This window comes from Drosophila eugracilis, unplaced genomic scaffold, assembly GCF_018153835.1.
Source record: "Drosophila eugracilis isolate 14026-0451.02 unplaced genomic scaffold, ASM1815383v1 contig_124, whole genome shotgun sequence".
Lineage (NCBI taxonomy): Eukaryota > Metazoa > Arthropoda > Insecta > Diptera > Drosophilidae > Drosophila > Drosophila eugracilis.
Window position 1 is genome coordinate 354,308 of NW_024572029.1, and position 16,810 is coordinate 371,117.

Below are 16,810 nucleotides of genomic sequence, written 5' to 3' on the forward strand. Positions count from 1 at the left end.
TACTCTCTGTTCCACCTTTCTTTCTGGTTTCTTATTCTCTTATATTTGCGGTTTGGCTTAAAGTATTTAAATTTATTATTAAATATATATTTAACAATTAGCAAGTCTGTGTGTAGCTAACCGAACAAAGAAAACTGAACGAAATTGTTGTTTTTTTTTTTTTGGCAAATTCTATATGTTCTTGACCTCGCAGATGCACAGAATAAACAAACAGAATTCGAGAAATTTAATAAGGTTAGGTACTTTGCGTTGAAAATCTTTTAAATTAGTAAAAATAACGTACTTAATTTAAATCATAATAGTTAATTTAAGGCCATTTAAGTGGTTTCTTCATACATTTTGCCTGGAAATTAAACCAAAACTTCTCGAGTTCATTGCCTTATCCATCATGTTTACTAAATGAATGAACTTTCATGAATATTTATAAATAGATCACTCAGGGGGGTAATTTGTGTCTCATTTAATGCCTGCCACCCTTTCAACTCCTTTTCATACTACTATTTTTTCTACTACTATTTTTTCTACTACTATTTTTTCTACTACTATATTTTCTACTACTCTTCTACTTTCGCACCGAATAACGCATGAAAAAATCAATACCTTCTATGTTTAAGTAGGAAACAAGGAAAAAAAAAGGACAAAGAAAACAAAATATAACATAAAACATAACTTAATCTTTAAGCACAAACGATAAAAAGAATGATAAAATAATAGAAACCGTAAATTAAATTAAAATAACCATAAATGATTAAGGCACAGGACGGTGCAAATCTTCGGAGAAACGATTCCTCCAGTCTTCCCCCAGAATTCCCGTCACTCTTTCGCTCTCTCTTTCTCTCTCACTCTCTCTCTCTCTCATTCTATTCCCTGTCTTTGCTCCACCCTTCCAACCGAAAAAGAAAAAAGAAAAGAAGAAAATGGAGAGGAAACGGAAACTGATCGAAACAACTCTGCTGCATGAATGAACTTGATTTTCCCCTTCTAACGGTTCCTTTTGCTACGATGACGAAGAATAGTTTATTTTTCTATTCTCTATTTAAATATCATTTTCTGTGTAGAATATTTCCTTGGCGTTTTTTTTTTTACTTTGTATATTATTGTAAACTTTAAATCTCACATCACAAAGTTTCGCTTCTCCCGGGGACTCTTCTACTTGCTTAAGTTACGTGTCTGCCTGTGTTTGTTAGCCTGTTGGTTTGTTTGTTTGCTTACCTGTGTGTGTGTGTGTGTGCGTGCGTGTGTGTGTCTGTGTGCCAAAGGGGGGCCTTTTGTGAATGAATTGCAGAGTTTTCTTGATCAAGTTCAGCCGAGAAAGATACCCCCCGAAAAAAAAATCATAAAAATAATAATAATAATGAACAGATGAAGGAAAGCGATATTGGTTATCGCTTAACATTAAATAAATCGAACATAAACCAACACACACGATGAATCAGCAGCAGCAGAAGCAACAGAATATCGGGAGGATATTTCCAGATAAAACCAGACAAGAAGAACTACCACAAGGCAGAACCCCCCCCAAAAAAAAAACTATATATAAACCTGTTTTTCAAGTCAGGCGAAAATGATAAATAACCTTTAAAGATCAGGATGTCTTTATAAATCAAATAATAATATGAAAAAGAAACCCCCTCCCTCCACCATACAAATACAATCCTACTCCTCAAAAAAAAAAAAAAAAAAAAAAAAAAATATGCATATATATATTTTTACTTTATATTCTTCCTCCTTCCCCTTCTCTTAGCAATTTAGGTGCTCAATCTAACTATATAGTCAAATATGTAACTTTTTGAGTGCTATAAAATGCAAGGCCAAAATTAAATCCAAAATTAAGTCATTAATCGACAGTCGATATAGAAAAGTATATATATATAAATACATTTATATATATACATATATATAGACACCGATATATCCTGTATCTCTCTATATATATAGATTTATATACAACAAATAAAAAACACAAAACAGTAACTATAGCAAAGAGGCCAACGAACGAGCCACGAATAAAGCCAAAAAGAAAGCTTGCCTGGAAAGCAACGCTGGACAAAAGCGGTGTTATCGAAAGAATCGAAGCAATCGCTCGATAAGTGACTGCCAATCGCTTGCGTTCGATGGCGGTAGATACTCACACACCCACACACGTCACACAGACAACAACACAAAATCAGAAAGAAATCAATGAAAAATGAATGAAAATGGCACCAAGACAGCATTATCTATCCAATAACCAATCACCATGGGAAATGATGACCGACGACGGATTTTCGACCCCATCGAGTCTTCAACAGCCACATCAGCTCATCTCTAGCCCCATCTCTAGACTCCAACAACAACAACAACAACCACAGCAACTACAGCATCAAGGATAACTTTAGGGTACTGGTTAAAAAACACAAAAAACCATTCAACTATTACAGAAAAAATTACCAAAAAAAAAAAAATAATTACCGATTGACCAACGTACAAATTCTTTTTTGCCATTTCGTAATCCATTTTTCTATATATATGTCTATTAATTAATACACACACACTTTCCCTACCCACACACACACACACATACACACCACACACACATTATCCATTACTATTAACTTTTAAGGGAAACCCATTTCACACATAACCTTAGAGCATTACCTTTTAAGCATCTATATATTATACGATATATTTGCGTACTCACATAAAGCTAACACCATCTGAAGAGTCCTTGTGTCCTGTCCTGTTTTCGTGAATATCTTGGGATCCGAAAGGGTTAAGATTACTTTTGACTAGTTCTGAAATTTTCTTGATTTTTGATAGGGTATGTACTACAAAGTCAAGATCATTCATTGGTATCTAATTGATTCTTTAATATCCTTCATTGATACTTTCATTGTCTCTCCTACTAATGATGACATTTCTTCAGATTTTCAGAATATACTTTTATACTTTTCAGAATAGAACAAAAGTTGTTTAATTTAGAATTTATAGTAGAACCTAGATCAAGTAGTGAAAATTCCTACCAATAACATTCATTGCATACCCTTTGAAGATCAGTTTCAGTTCTCCTCTCTACTTAAAGCACATAAATCATGTACAAAATTGATGCAGTGTCAGTAATGAAAATAAAAAGTTGATTGGGAATTTTAAGCGGGAACTTGTTCTGAAAGACCGAAAAATAAAAGAAGGTGGTAGTGATGGGACTCGTCTAGAACGAGTGGAAATTCAAGCATCGCTCGACTTCAGAGCCTCAACATTACGCCTAGAGAACGACAACAGCTTTAGATCAATGCGACCCCGCTTAGGAGAATAATCGAGTTAAGGACCTGAGGCAGCAGAGAAATTTGGGTTTTCTGGCTCCTTAATACTAATCCATAAAACAACACCTTATATATCTAAGTTGTAGAACCTAAGTTCAAATTAGACGTAACTATAAGTCTATAATATTAGGAAGATAAAACAAGAAAATGCTTGGAGTGTGTTACTGAATGATTGTGTGAATCTTATGATTGATGTTGACTGACTGTTTGTTGTGATTGCCATTGAGATGTAGAAATAGGTGAGTGGTTCTTAGTTCTCGTAACTCTTTGATGTTCCAAGAAATTATTCTTTAAAAAGTGTCAGATTTATGGACTAATTGACCTGATGACTGCCTTAGAGTCTGTCTGATCTTAACATTTTTAGTGTTCTATTGATTGGTTATTAGCTTGGTGTGGTTTGATTTTAGCCAGTTAGTTATTTTTTTTCAACAGTGTGCCGTGGAAAGATTAAAGCCAAGTTTGTAAGCCAAAGTTCTATTCGTGTTGATCATCCAATTTTTCCTTTTCTGATGAGTGCTGTGTGAATGGTTGTGCCAGAGTGAAAGAACAAATATAAAACCAAGCATATATACTCTTAAGAACCTAAAATAATATACATAGCCATCTAGTTTTTAATTAGCCGCTAAGTATTAGCTTTTAGATACCACTGACCCGCTGAGATGGCAGATCCAAGGAATTCGAGTGCTTTTCCAACGCCATAGTTTAAGTTTGTTTTTTAGCTTGTAAGTTGTAGTTAAACAGAAAGAGAAAATAAGGGAAAGGCACTCGGATTTCAAGGATCTCTCTCGGCGAACCCCAACCCAGACTCTATCTCAGAAACCTGGCCTAGGATTAAGTGCTTCCCAAAATCCCTGCCCGCCCAAACCCAAAAGAAAAAAAAACAAACAAAAAAGAAAAAACTCCCCCTGACTGTCTTTATATTATTACATCTTTGTTTCTTATGATTTTGTTTTATGACCCCCTCTGATTCTTGATTGACATGCTACCAAAATTTGATTACTAAGAGACATTTTCCTTATCCATTGTTCCTCTTGTAGATGTGAGCGGTTTCATGGACACCACATCAGCGTCCAGTGCGAGTGGCTCCAGTGGTTGGAGTAGTGCCAGCGGTTCGGTGAATCCCTCAGCTGCGGGCGATAATGTGGAGGCCAAGCATGAGATCGATTCGGGCATGATGCCACCCCCGATTACCACCCAAATACCGATGGGCGTTCGTCGTTCGTCGCTGCCAAGTGTCACACCAATGATCACGGACCAGCAGCTGGTCCATCTCAATGCGGTGGCGGCCAGTGCAGAGGCCCTGAAGACGGAACTCGATGATAGCAACTCGCACAGTCCCCTGACCGGTGAATCCACACCGGATAGCCCGAATGCAGCCATGCAGTATCATCGCTTTGCGCGGAAACCCAGTCTGGACACCATTATGTACGATCAGTCTAACAGTCTGCCGGGTTTCCCAGCTGTTGTGGCACCGGCAACAGCTGCTGCTGTGGCTGCTGCAGTTGATATTGATCCCGCTGCAGTGGCTGTGGCAGTGGAATTGGCTGTCAAGAATGAGATTGTTAAGCATGTGGTTCAGCAGCATCAGCAGATGCAGGAGCAAATGCAGGAGCAGCAGCAGCAGCAACAGCAGCAACAACCCCAACAGCAGCAGCAGCAACAGCAGCAGGTCCACAAATTCATAGATGAGCTGACCAAGTCCACATCGGTGGTAACCAGCAATGGGACCAGTGAACCGGCTCTGTTTACTACATCGGCGGTGATTGATCATGCTTTGACCGATATTCTCCAGGCCAAGGTGGGCATTGCCCCGCCCAATGTTGTGCTGGAGAGGAGTTTGTCGTTGAGTTCTACGAATTCCAGCAGTTCCCTAAGCGGCAGCGAGAGCTCACCGAATAGTTCACCCTTAACCCAGGATATTATCCTCAATTCGGAGCCAGCGGCCGCTTTGGCCGGAGCAGCTGCCATGGGAGGTCCAACACCTGTCGATGTCACCGGTGGCTTGTCCACCGATATCATCATGAATCCCGCCGTTTCACCTTCGACGATTTTGTGCTCCGCCAATGGAGCGGCCACGGCGGTTGTGCCCAATATCCTAGCACCCCATCAGGTGACCATGGCGAACTCCATACTAAATGATATAGCCATGCAGCCGGAACCCACCCAGCAGGATGCAGCGGTGGCAGCTTTGGCTTTGAGTAACATCATGATGAGCCCACCGACAGCGGCATCGGGTGTGGGAGTGGTCGACACATTGCCACCAACGCCAGTGGCTATGCAGCCAGAGGTTGCGGCCACAGCCACGTCCACAGCGGTGAGCAACATGATTATCAAAGCGGCCGCGGACTTCATAACCACTCAGGAGCAGGAGCAGCACCACTATCATCATCATGGACGCGTCCACTCCCATTCGCCACAGGCAGCCGTCGGTGTAAGCGGTAATCCCGCCGAGACGGCGTCTGATCCTTTGGTCAATCTACTGCTTAACCACTCCGCGACACCAGAAACCGCAGCTGCTGCCGCCGCTGCTGTGGCTGTGGAAGCTGCCAACTTCCAATCGATGAATCACAGCCATCATTCTCACCATGGTCATCATGGCCATAGTCATAGCCATGGACGAGTTTCGGGACACGTTACTGGTCATGTGACTAGTCATCATCATGGCCATCACTTGCCGGTGGTGCCGCCGACACCACAAGAATCTCTGATCGTCGCGCTGGCCAGCGAGAATGCGCTGCAAAAGTCGGTGGCCACAGCCGCTGTTACCACCAATGGTGCAGTGATGACGCAACAGGCATCAGCTCCGAATACCGCTGGCAGCATTCTACCGGCAGCAGTTGGTGCTGTGGCTGCGGCGGCAGCTGTGGCGGTACAGCCGCCAATTCCCCAAGAGCTGACCTCGATGTCGGATCAGGATCTGATCAGCTACATCAACCCGAGCACCTTCGATCAGCGTGAGTTTGGCAAAGATGTCGATGGATTTACCCGACTCTTTCTGATGATATTATATTCCATATATTTGAATTTCTAACTAATTTAATTTTCTTCTTGTTTTCAGTTTAAACGGCTTCAGATCAACAAATTAAACTACGTGGACTTGCTTTTTTTTAATTAAAAATAAATGTCACTCCTAAACACAGGCTTAGTCTTAAGACATATGTAGTATGTAGATACACACACACACACAAACACAAACACACAAGATTAGACGGATTAAAGGTTTCATGTGGACCAAACTTTTTGACCAAGCAGATGGATTTAAATCAGGATAAGAGAGTAAAACCCACAAAAACACACACAAACACAAACATTAGTAGCTGTAGTTTTGTTTAGGAATAAATCTTACTTTATGTGAATACACCTAAATTAATATATATATATTTTTTTTTTTGTTTTTTTGCTATTTTAATATTGATTTAAACAGAAATATCAACTTATCTCAAAAGGTTAAATTAAAACAATGATAACGACTGCCATATACCTACGAAATATAAAACGAACTCTCCCGAAAGTGAAGAATGAGAAAAGCGAATGAAGAATTCAAAAATATCAACCAAGAAAACTAACAAAAAACTAAAGAAAGAACAAACTTTAAAAAAGAAAAAACGTTGATTACATACACACTTTTTGAGCTGGAAAACCTAATTTCTGATAATGAAGTCTGATTTGAAAAACTTCCTTTTTATTTGTTTGAGAATTTAAGATATATATTTTATAATTTAAGCCTAACTATAAATGTTTTGGCAATATGAAAACAAAAACCTAAGCTTAATTTTTTGGGAAAACAAAAAGAAAACCACAAAAAGAAATTATTATTATAAAGTTAATATTTTATACAAAACAAAACAAACAAAAAAAGAAGAAACGAAAAGAAAGTACATATGTGTAGCTACGAATGCAATGAATATGCGAGAAATTCCAAAAGACTTTTTTGATTTAAAGAGAATGCAATTATTATTTTGTTTACGGTTTAATAATCTTTATTTTAAATTATATTTCAAGGAACACACACACACACACAACCACACAAATAAAGATGTAACTAATGTTATTACTATTTTTATTATTAAAACGCTATTATTATGCATACCCCTTAATGTTGATAGTTGTTATGTGTAGCATTGTAAGCCATATATCGGAGTTAACCTAGCCCATTTACCTTACCATTTATCATACACAAATAAGAACTAATAAGAACCAACAAAACTGAAAGAAAGATATAAGAAAGAACAAACCCAAAACAATATAATGAGAAAATAACGACTTAGAAATATTATACCGATTGAATGACCTTCAACACTTGTTACGACCCCAATTCAAAGATCAAGATCGATAGAGAACTCTGCATTTGTATGCCCCATGCCCAATGCCCAATGCCCAAATATTTATGAACATATTTACAAATATTCCAACCACGAATTTCGCCCACTCCCAAGAATCCAACTAACTGAGAACCTATTATAGTAACTATAAATGTTTTTTTTTTTTTTTTTTTTTTTTTGTTTATTTTTGATATTAGCTTGATAAATTTTTAAAAAACAATTTGATTGACATACGTAATCTAGATGTTCATGGAGTCGATAAATGTGTTAAACAATCTCAGAGATTGCATATTCCTCATTAAATTAAATGTTACAGTCAAGTCAATGAACGACAGAGATAGCGTTACTAAGTGAAAGTGAGATGGAGAGAGCGATTCAGAAAGAAAGAGAGAGGATGTGAAGAGCCGCGCTTAAGAATTGTTAGTGTTAAATGTTATACACCTATATATACATTATTTATGTTATATATACACAAATATATATATATATATATATATCTAACTTTACAATGAATAAAATAAATGTATTTTTGATGTTCTTATTGCCCAAAGTGCAGAACCGAGAAAAAAAACCACTGAAAAACCCCGAAGAGAGCTCCCTGAACTTTGTACCCTTTGACTTTTTAAATTGACGAAATCATAAAACTAAGAACCACACCACTCCCAACTTGTCTACAAACAAATCAACCCAAGAGAAAATAAAAACAATATTAATCTGCTCGTTATCTCTTTTTATGTGAATAAAATATGAAATCTTTCAAAAAGAACCAAACGCATTGCGTTACTTAATCAATGGATATGGTTAATCTGATTATATTTTTTCCAGAAATAATTCAAATAAAAACAGCTCCCTGAACTTTGTACCCTTTGACTTTTTAAATTGACGAAATCATAAAACTAAAAACCACACCACTCCCAACTTGTCTACAAACAAATCAACCCAAGAGAAAATAAAAACAATATTAATCTGCTCGTTATCTCTTTTTATGTGAATAAAATATGAAATCTTTCAAAAAGAACCAAACGCATTGCGTTACTTAATCAATGGATATGGTTAATCTGATTATATTTTTTCCAGAAATAATTCAAATAAAAACACGTTAAATATCTTGTAGGCTAAAACCGGTAAATATATTTTGGCAAGCTCCAGGATGACTGTTAAGAAGTGAGGACTCCTCTATCGGCTTAACTTCGCGCTTGGACTACGCATTCCCGATACACATGATTCATCACTCGTCAATTTCACATTAAATCCTGGAGTCCTGGGAGATCAGTAATTGGAGCTGGATGAAAACACCATGGGATAGCTTCTCCAGATGGAATGTGAGGGTTCCTTCGGCTTTACTTCGATTTGGTGCATCGCTTTCGCCCCGTCTTCGTTTTTGAAATAATTTCACTTCGAGGTATCTTTTTAAACTTCCTTAATTCCCGTAACCTGAACTTATGAACCCGCGACATTACTTCATATTGAAATTTTCTTGGTGCAGTCAAACGTTTCCAACCCCGAACAGCCTTTATACGCATCTGCTTTTCGGTCAAGGAAGATGGACGTGCAGTTTCATGCCAAAGCAAATAGTCCCTGAGGTAATAATCGAAAGGACTATACGGCTTTAGAAATTTCCTATTTCTCCCTGCCCAGACCTGTAGCACCGAAGCATGTGACTTGTAAATTTGAATTGGAAGATTTGAAGAGTAGTCCACATGACGTGAATTAGTTCTTTCCATTTTCTTTAACTAAAAATTTTTAAAAGATAAAAATAATTTCAAAATTTTTTTCTCTACTTAGCTGTGTTCTTTACGAGAATTTAAGTTGAACTGATGTAAGACCTGTGCTACACCTCCTAACATTTAGATCAGTTATGTCAGAGCCGCCCTGATCTAAGATTTTTAACAAACTATCAATATCGTTTCTATAGGCTCTATAGGAGTGTATCATTTTATTACTGGAATTAATAAGGTAAAAAATTTGTAATACAAATATAATATAAAGTTCTGAAATAAAATTTAATGACATAAACAAAAGATTGCATGGGCAGGAGACCGAGAAAAAACAACTGAAAAAACCCGAAGAGAGCTCCCTGAACTTTGTACCCTTTGACTTTTTAAATTGACGAAATCATAAAACTAAAAACCACACCACTCCCAACTTGTCTACAAACAAATCAACCCAACAGAAAAAAACAATATTAATCTGCTCGTTATCTCTTTTTATGTGAATAAAATATGAAATCTTTCAAAAAGAACCAAACGCATTGCGTTTCTTAATCAATGGATATGGTTAATCTGATTATATTTTTTCCAGAAATAATTCAAATAAAAACACGTTAAATATCTTGTAGGCTAAAACCGGTAAATATATTTTGGCAAGCTCCAGGATGACTGTTAAGAAGTGAGGACTCCTCTATCGGCTTAACTTCGCGCTTGGACTACGCATTCCCGATACACATGATTCATCACTCGTCAATTTCACATTAAATCCTGGAGTCCTGGGAGATCAGTAATTCGAGCTGGATGAAAACACCATGGGATAGCTTCTCCAGATGAAATGTGAGGGTTCCTTCGGCTTTACTTCGATTTGGTGCATCGCTTTCGTCTTTGAAATAATCGTTTCGTTTTTGAAATAATTTCATTTCGAGGTATCTTTTTCAAATTCCTTAATTCCCGTAACCTGAACTTATGAACCCGCGACATTACTTCATATTGAAATTTTCTGGGTGCAGTCAAACGTTTCCAACCCCGAAAAGCCTTTAAACGCAGCTGTTTTTTGGTCAAGGAAGATGGACGTGCAGTTTCATGCCAAAGCAAATAGTCCCTGAGGTAATAATCGAAAGGACTATAGGGCTTTAGAAATTTCCTATTTCTCCCTGCCCAGACCTGTAGCACCGAAGCATGTGACTTGTAAATTTGATTTGGAAGATTTGAAGAGTAGTCCACATGACGTGAATTAGTTCTTTCCATTTTCTTTAACTAAAAATTTTTAAAAGATAAAAATAATTTCAAAATTTTTTTCTCTACTTAGCTGTGTTCTTTACGATAATTTAAGTTGAACTGATGTAAGACCTGTGCTACACCTCCTAACATTTAGATCAGTTATGTCAGAGCCGCCCTGATCTAAGATTTTTAACAAACTATCACTATCGTTTCTATAGGGGCTCTATAGGAGTATATCATTTTATTACTGGAATTAATAAGGTAAAAAATTTGTAATACAAATATAATATAAAGCTTTGAAAAAAAATTTAACGACTTAAACAAAAGATTGCATGGGCAGGAGGATGCCTGCCGCATATGATTCATGAATCCACTTAGAGTTTATGACTTTGTCAGCACTTAACCCGGCAGGTTTATTAACCAAGTTATTGTCTTCCAGATTGGACTTATTGATGAATGCCAGATTCAGTTGCGGATTGATTTCGTCTACCAGTCTGCCACCATTTTGCAGGAAGAGAAGCTTGCCCAATTCATCGCCATGTGGATCATAAAAATGGGCATGCAAACCACGAAACAAGTTCAGGTATTTTTTCCCATCTAACAGCTGATCCTCCAAATCATGAATTTCAGATGCAGTAATGCCAGCTAAATTCTCTGGCGTCAGTTCAATGTCCTGGAGAATTTCCTGCAGTTCCTCCACACTGTCAATATCCTTGTTGTAGCTATCTCCAAACTGGTCAAAGCACTCCGCCAGATGATCTTGCAGTGGCTTGGTGGCGGATAGAAGATCCTTGGGCCGTAGGTCAAGCTCTTGCTTTTCACAGACCCTCAATAGCCACTCCATGCGCACAATGTCACAAGTGCGCGGTTCTTGAAGGATGAGGCGTTTAACCAGAAACGTCTCGGTGCCGGCGACGCAAAAGCATTTCGGATCATTAGGTAAAGGATAATCCACGATGCTGCCACCGTTTTTGGCGGCCAGCTCCTGAAGCTGAAGCTTGCTATACCGTCCGGGGGATCCGCTCAGAATACAAAAGCTCAGGCCTTCGAAGAGTTTGGTAGTACTAGCGGCAGGGTCTATATCACAGCGCTTCTCGTAGACAGCCAAACCCGGCCGATCCCTCTCCGAGGGCGTCATCCGCATCTGCTTTCGTTTGGTGGTCACATCCTCCAAACGCAGTGGCCTTTTGTTCAACTTTTTAATGCCAGTAGAACCTTTGCAAAGATCGTTGAACTCCTCGAGTGTCATACACTCGTTCCAGGGCTTATCATCACGCTTCATTTCAGTGCGCGGAAAGTGCAATGATTTTCGAGTGAAAAATGCGCCGTTGGGCGTCAAATCGGCGGCCTTTACCTGCAGGATGATTGAGTTGTGTGGCTCAATCCACAGATCGGGGCATCCAGATCGTTGTTCCGGTTTGTAGTGATACCACAGCGGCGGTGGCTCCTTAACCATATCATGCCAATGTGGTTTCAGCGTGTGATTCATCACTCCGCGCTGTTTCGTATTATTGGTAACCACTCCAATGCTGAAGACCTCGGGTCGATTGGAGCTACCTGCTGGCACTGGTTGCAAAACGCCCAGCAAAAAGGACTCCACAAAAGTGCGCTTGTGGTTGTAAAAGCCGCCAATGATCAGCACATCGAACTCGGTAATCAGACCTTTAATGTACTAGTAGCCAAATAAAATAAGTTAAAAATTACATATTTATATGTCAAAAAAAGTACTAAACTCACATCGGCCTTGTCTTTGTACCAGCCACCGCCCAGTCTTACTCCTGGCTGATATTTGGATAACTTTTTCTTCAGCACAATGCCCTCTGCGTTGGAGTCGAGAGCCTGCTGGAACAGCTCGTTGAACTCCTCGACGGAAGTGATTTTGCGACCGCGCATCAACTGCAGTACTCCGGGTTGCTCAACTATTAGTTTTTGCAGCCTGTATGCCCGCCGGACGTAGGGAGTATCCAGCAAACTGTTGCCATTGTAGTACAGTAGATCGTAGATTACGAAACATGGTTGCCAGGGGCCATCCGGCTTAAGGTTTTTCACATCCGTGTTTTCGCCCTTTTCCCGAAAGCATAACTTGTTGGTATCCCACACCATCATTTCGCCATCGAGAATGATGGACTCCAGGCCGAGAGGAAGTAGACCCCTTAGCTTGGGCGTCAAGGTACCCTGATCGTAGCTAATGCCAAAGTTTCGAGTATAGTCCATACCATTCCGGGAGATGTACATGAATCGTCCACGATCAATATGCAGCTGAAATCGCTCACCATCCATTTTGGTCTCCACATAGAGCACATCTGAATGCATCAGTTGCTCGATATCACCCGGGAATCGTTCGCACAGCATGGGACGTATCTGATGGAATGGTCGGATTACGGAATTCAGATTTACAAACTTAGCCGGGGGTTTGTCTGTGCTGGTGCTGGCTTCCAAGTCAGTGGTCTTGCCAGCCAGAAGGTTGCAAACATGTCTCAAATCAGAGCAGCGTTGGTATATGTCCTGTGCCTTCGGATGCAGCACACCGAAGATCTTCTGCTCCCCGATTCCCAGACCGAGGTTCTTCAACAGTAACCGGATTAGCCATTTCTGCTCCTGAGGCGAGGCCTGCTCTGTGAACCGGATGAGATGTTGCTTCTTGACTATAAAGTTTGTCAGTTTAGAAAGAGGAGCTAACACAGTTTATGTATTTCCCACCTTCTATGTCCTCGTTAGCAATGGTGTCCAGCAACTCGTGGATATACTTCAGTCGTAAATTGCTAGGCGGATTGAAACACCTGCGCTTGAGTACGGCATTGACGACATCGCCATAGTCTCTGTACGTGTTCCCGGTTCGATTTTGGAGCATTATGGCTTCGTGAGCTGAAGAGGAGGTTATAGGTTAGTCCGCAAGAGCAACCCTTAGGACTTCCTTCACTCACAGTCTTTGGGAAGTTGGAGTACATTGATATACAGCTTGCCCAGCGTCGTGATCTGCAGTCCATAGCTATCCCGACCCGTATCCGCACCAGGAAGCAACAGCCTCAGCACCGAATAAAAACTACTGACACCGTCCTCGACCTGGTCGTCAGTTAATCCGGATTCCTGTCGAAAGGATACGCGGTGACGACAGAAGGACTCATAGACGTTCCTGAGGACCGCCTCCTTACTGGCAACCTTCTTTGAGGCCTTTACTTTCTCTAACACGCCGCATATGTCTCGAAACCTAATTGTGCTGGCTATATCCAAACTCATTTTGTTCCTCAATAATAAAATAATAATAATCTATAGAATAGGCAATTTCATCAGAAGGCGTTATATTTATGAGACATCAGCTGTTAAAGAACCAAAATACACTATTGTTTCTGATATTTATAAATCGAAAAATCGATTAGGTTCTGTTGATATCAATTGCCTTGTTTTAAATACCATTTGCCTATCGATTAATTCTTTGGTAAAGCGCACATCACCAAAAAAGGCGGGAAATCAGTATTGGATATATTTTTGTTGACACTTACATTTGGTTTGCGTATTGTTATTTAAAGTATAATTAATCACTTAATTTAACCAAAAAAATGAGCAAAAAGGCAACCCGAGCGAGTAAACCAAAACCGGATCCGGATGCGGAGGGATCTGTAAACAAGTCTAAGGCCGCTGCGTTAAAAAAAGTGTTCTTTGTGTCAAAGGAAATGCTGCCCAAAGATGCGGACGATCGGCGCCTTCGACTGGAGCGGTTTTTCCATCCCGGACTAGGAAAAGAGGCAATGTTTATGACCCATCCCGATGGCAAGATGATGGAGCTGGTGGAATACGCTGAACCACGGCGCAGCTGGCTGGTGAATAGCGAGGTCTGTTCCAATGGCAGAATCTACATGACCACGCCGGTGGACCCTACGCTCCTGGCTCTTCACCACCTCCGGAAACACTGCGGGCAAAGTACGAAATTGTGTCTCAGTGTTTACTAACCATGAAACCAATACCAGAACTCAAACTAATCAATTTACTTCTTAAATAGGAGCAATGTCGCTGGACAACATTGCCGTGGAAGAAGTCAACACGAGTCGCCTGCTCAACGAGTTCCTCGACCGAGAAAGCCTGAAATGTGTGGCCGATGTGAAGAGTTCCGGTGATCAAAAGTTCTTCAAGTATAACCAGGAGCGAGCATTGGCCTGGCTGGCATTGAAGACACGCCAGGTATCGGAGATTTTGAAGGAGAAGAAAATTCACTGTGGACATAGTGCTCAGTCGCAGAATTTCGTGCGAAGCGAAAAGCTGGCTGAGGAAACTGTCAGCAATGAGATGGATTACACTCGCATGGCTTGCGATATTGTGGGGCGGTATCTGGATGCGGATTTGCATGGCCTACTAACGGAATATCTGCACATTACCAGTGAAATTCAAGCAATTGTCGAAGAAAAGGCTGCCGCTCAAAAGCGCAAATCGAAAGCGGGCAAGGACGAAGGCAGCGAGTCCAAAAAGATCAAGCTAAACGACAGTGATGCCGCTGCGAAGCTGAAGAGCAGTGGTCTGGTGGACAGCGATGTTGATCCCAATTCCAGCATTACATCGCCTACGCCAACTCCGCTGAAGGAACGCTCGCTAACCGCCAAGGAGAAGGCCCTGGCCAAGGGCGCTAAAGGTACCAAAAGCATTGCCTCGTTCTTCAAACCAAAGTAGATTTACGATTCGTTCAAGTTAAGCTTAGGTTTTTATATTTACTTAAGTTCTATGGAACCTATCAGTCTTAAAACCATACATAATTATTCCATCCATCCTTTTAATTTTCACCTATTTAACTATATTAATTACACATATTTTTTAGTTGTCGCTCAATTGTATAAAAAATTGCAAGCAAAAATATTTAGTTTAACTTTAAACTTTCTTTGTCCTATTTTTTATATCTATTAAAGATTTTAGGTTAACAATGAAAGGAAAATGGTTTAATTATTATGGGACATGTTTATTAAATTAATAATTAATTAATTAATAATAATACATTTCTATAACCTGTTCACTTCAATCAAGAGCATTTTGTCATTCATATTTTCTATATCATAAAATATAGATTTTAAAAACCGCGCCTCGTCAGCGCAGGCGTCCTTAAGTCATCCCCCTTTTTGCCGCTGGTTTAATCCTCAACAGCTGTTGGGGTTGACAGGTTTATTTAGTTCAAACTTAAATATTTTCAAAACTATTATATTTCCAGACGCCAAAAGGAGAGTTTTTTAACTTAAACGGCTCTTTTTTATAAGACCAAAGTAGTAACACATGCATATTATCAGATACTTATCTAAGTAAAAATGAAGTAAAAATTAGTGTAAGCCTCCTTTTTGAATTCTAAAAGTATCCTGTGAAAATATTTTATTTTACATGTGTTTTGACAACCCTGGCAGGTTGTTAAAAAGCTGCTGGCTCCTTTGTTTCCGTTTTTGACGCTCAGTTGTTGCTGTGCGCGCTCCCACGTTTGAGGCTAACGGTGAATTCCGCTTTGCGCTGTGATTCGCATTTCACCACCCCCATTTCCCATACCCGCATCCGTATATCCTGCTGCTGTTCCCACTGCTGCTCCTGATGTTGTTGTTCTTTTCTATACACGCCTCGATTTTCGGGTTAACAACAATATCAGGGGCTAAATTAGTGCATTTTCCATATATTCTAAAGTTTTTTAATGTCTTTTAAAATTTCAATTTTAAAACGAAGAAAGGAAAAGAGTGGCGTCACACGAAAAGAAAATTTTCTTTGGCGTCGTCGAGCTATTTGTGTATTTGTGGATGTGTGTATGTGTGTGAGCTGGTGCTCTCTTGTGTGATTGTGTTAGTTGGTGTGAAATAAAATAAATAATACAACAAGTTAAGTTAACCAACAAATTCTGTCTTTTCTGCAGCAGCAGCAGCAACAACAATAACAATCGCAACGCAACGCACAAAAGCATGCTACGCTAAATTGCATTTGGCGTCTGTCAAGGACAAAACAAAACGCTGTTTGTGTGAGTGCAACCACAACAACAACATCAACAGAAATATAACAAAAACAATAGCAACAACATTGTGGCACAAATAACGGAACTGCAAAGTATCAACAGCAAAAAGAAACAAAAAACTAGATAGGAAAACAAAACAAAAGGGCAGGAACAAATCACACACGAGGGCCAAAAAAACAAACGGAGGCTGCAAAAGGACGAAAAAAAGAAGAAGAAGAAGAAGAGCAGAACAAAAAGGGAGAGGCAAACAGCCCCTTCGCCTGCCCTAGGACATTTGGCGCCAGCTCGGGCAGTGAC

At 39.7% G+C, this 16,810-nt stretch overlaps 3 protein-coding genes across 9 annotated transcripts in view; 2 read left to right on the forward strand and 1 right to left on the reverse strand.

The window, feature by feature from the left end:
• LOC108118350 (nuclear factor of activated T-cells, cytoplasmic 1) overlaps window positions 1-8,639 on the forward strand; it is a 42,520-nt gene extending 33,881 nt beyond the window's left edge. For 4 of the 5 annotated variants that reach the window (XM_017230994.2, XM_017230992.2, XM_017230995.2 and 1 more), the window contains 2 exons: window positions 4,337-6,253; window positions 6,358-8,639. In XM_017230994.2, coding sequence (XP_017086483.1) covers window positions 4,337-6,253; window positions 6,358-6,362 — 1,922 coding nt within the window. In that variant the 3' untranslated portion in view covers window positions 6,363-8,639. The other variant, XM_017230996.2, reaches the window with a different exon arrangement.
• Window positions 8,640-9,951: 1,312 nt separating this feature from the next.
• On the reverse strand, window positions 9,952-13,897 carry LOC108118352 (DNA ligase 4). Of its 2 annotated transcripts, none has more exons than XM_017230999.2 (4): window positions 13,476-13,897; window positions 13,252-13,416; window positions 12,289-13,166; window positions 9,952-12,223 (listed from the first exon to the last, which is right to left on the reverse strand). In XM_017230999.2, exons 1-4 carry the CDS (start codon window positions 13,786-13,788, stop codon window positions 10,868-10,870), a joined length of 2,712 nt encoding a protein of 903 aa, XP_017086488.1. In that variant the 5' UTR covers window positions 13,789-13,897; the 3' UTR covers window positions 9,952-10,867. The 2 variants fall into 2 exon arrangements, with proteins under 2 accessions (XP_017086488.1, XP_017086487.1); XM_017230998.2 differs by having other exon boundaries at window positions 12,289-13,196.
• A 102-nt stretch (window positions 13,898-13,999) lies between these two features.
• On the forward strand, window positions 14,000-16,804 carry LOC108118372 (ribonuclease H2 subunit B). Of its 2 annotated transcripts, XM_017231043.2 has the most exons (3): window positions 14,000-14,469; window positions 14,549-15,172; window positions 16,418-16,804. In XM_017231043.2, exons 1-3 carry the CDS (start codon window positions 14,109-14,111, stop codon window positions 16,591-16,593), a joined length of 1,161 nt encoding a protein of 386 aa, XP_017086532.1. In that variant the 5' UTR covers window positions 14,000-14,108; the 3' UTR covers window positions 16,594-16,804. The 2 variants fall into 2 exon arrangements, with proteins under 2 accessions (XP_017086532.1, XP_017086533.1); XM_017231044.2 differs by lacking the exon at window positions 16,418-16,804 and having other exon boundaries at window positions 14,549-15,426.
• The last annotated feature ends 6 nt before the right edge of the window (window positions 16,805-16,810 follow it).

What these genes read in the sequence shown, in the direction of transcription:
- LOC108118352 (XM_017230998.2), bottom strand. Translation starts at nt 13,788, where the DNA reads ATGAGTTTGGATATAGCCAGCACAATTAGGTTTCGAGACATATGCGGC. An exon ending in ACTCCAACTTCCCAAAGACT is followed by an intron (nt 13,417 to 13,475) that starts GTGAGTGAAGGA and finishes CCTCCTCTTCAG; the next exon opens with CTCACGAAGCCATAATGCTC. An exon ending in TGCTAACGAGGACATAGAAG is followed by an intron (nt 13,197 to 13,251) that starts GTGGGAAATACA and finishes CAAACTTTATAG; the next exon opens with TCAAGAAGCAACATCTCATC.
- LOC108118372 (XM_017231043.2), top strand. Translation starts at nt 14,109, where the DNA reads ATGAGCAAAAAGGCAACCCGAGCGAGTAAACCAAAACCGGATCCGGAT. An exon ending in CCGGAAACACTGCGGGCAAA is followed by an intron (nt 14,470 to 14,548) that starts GTACGAAATTGT and finishes CTTCTTAAATAG; the next exon opens with GAGCAATGTCGCTGGACAAC. An exon ending in CCTGGCCAAGGGCGCTAAAG is followed by an intron (nt 15,173 to 16,417) that starts GTACCAAAAGCA and finishes TCTTTTCTGCAG; the next exon opens with CAGCAGCAGCAACAACAATA.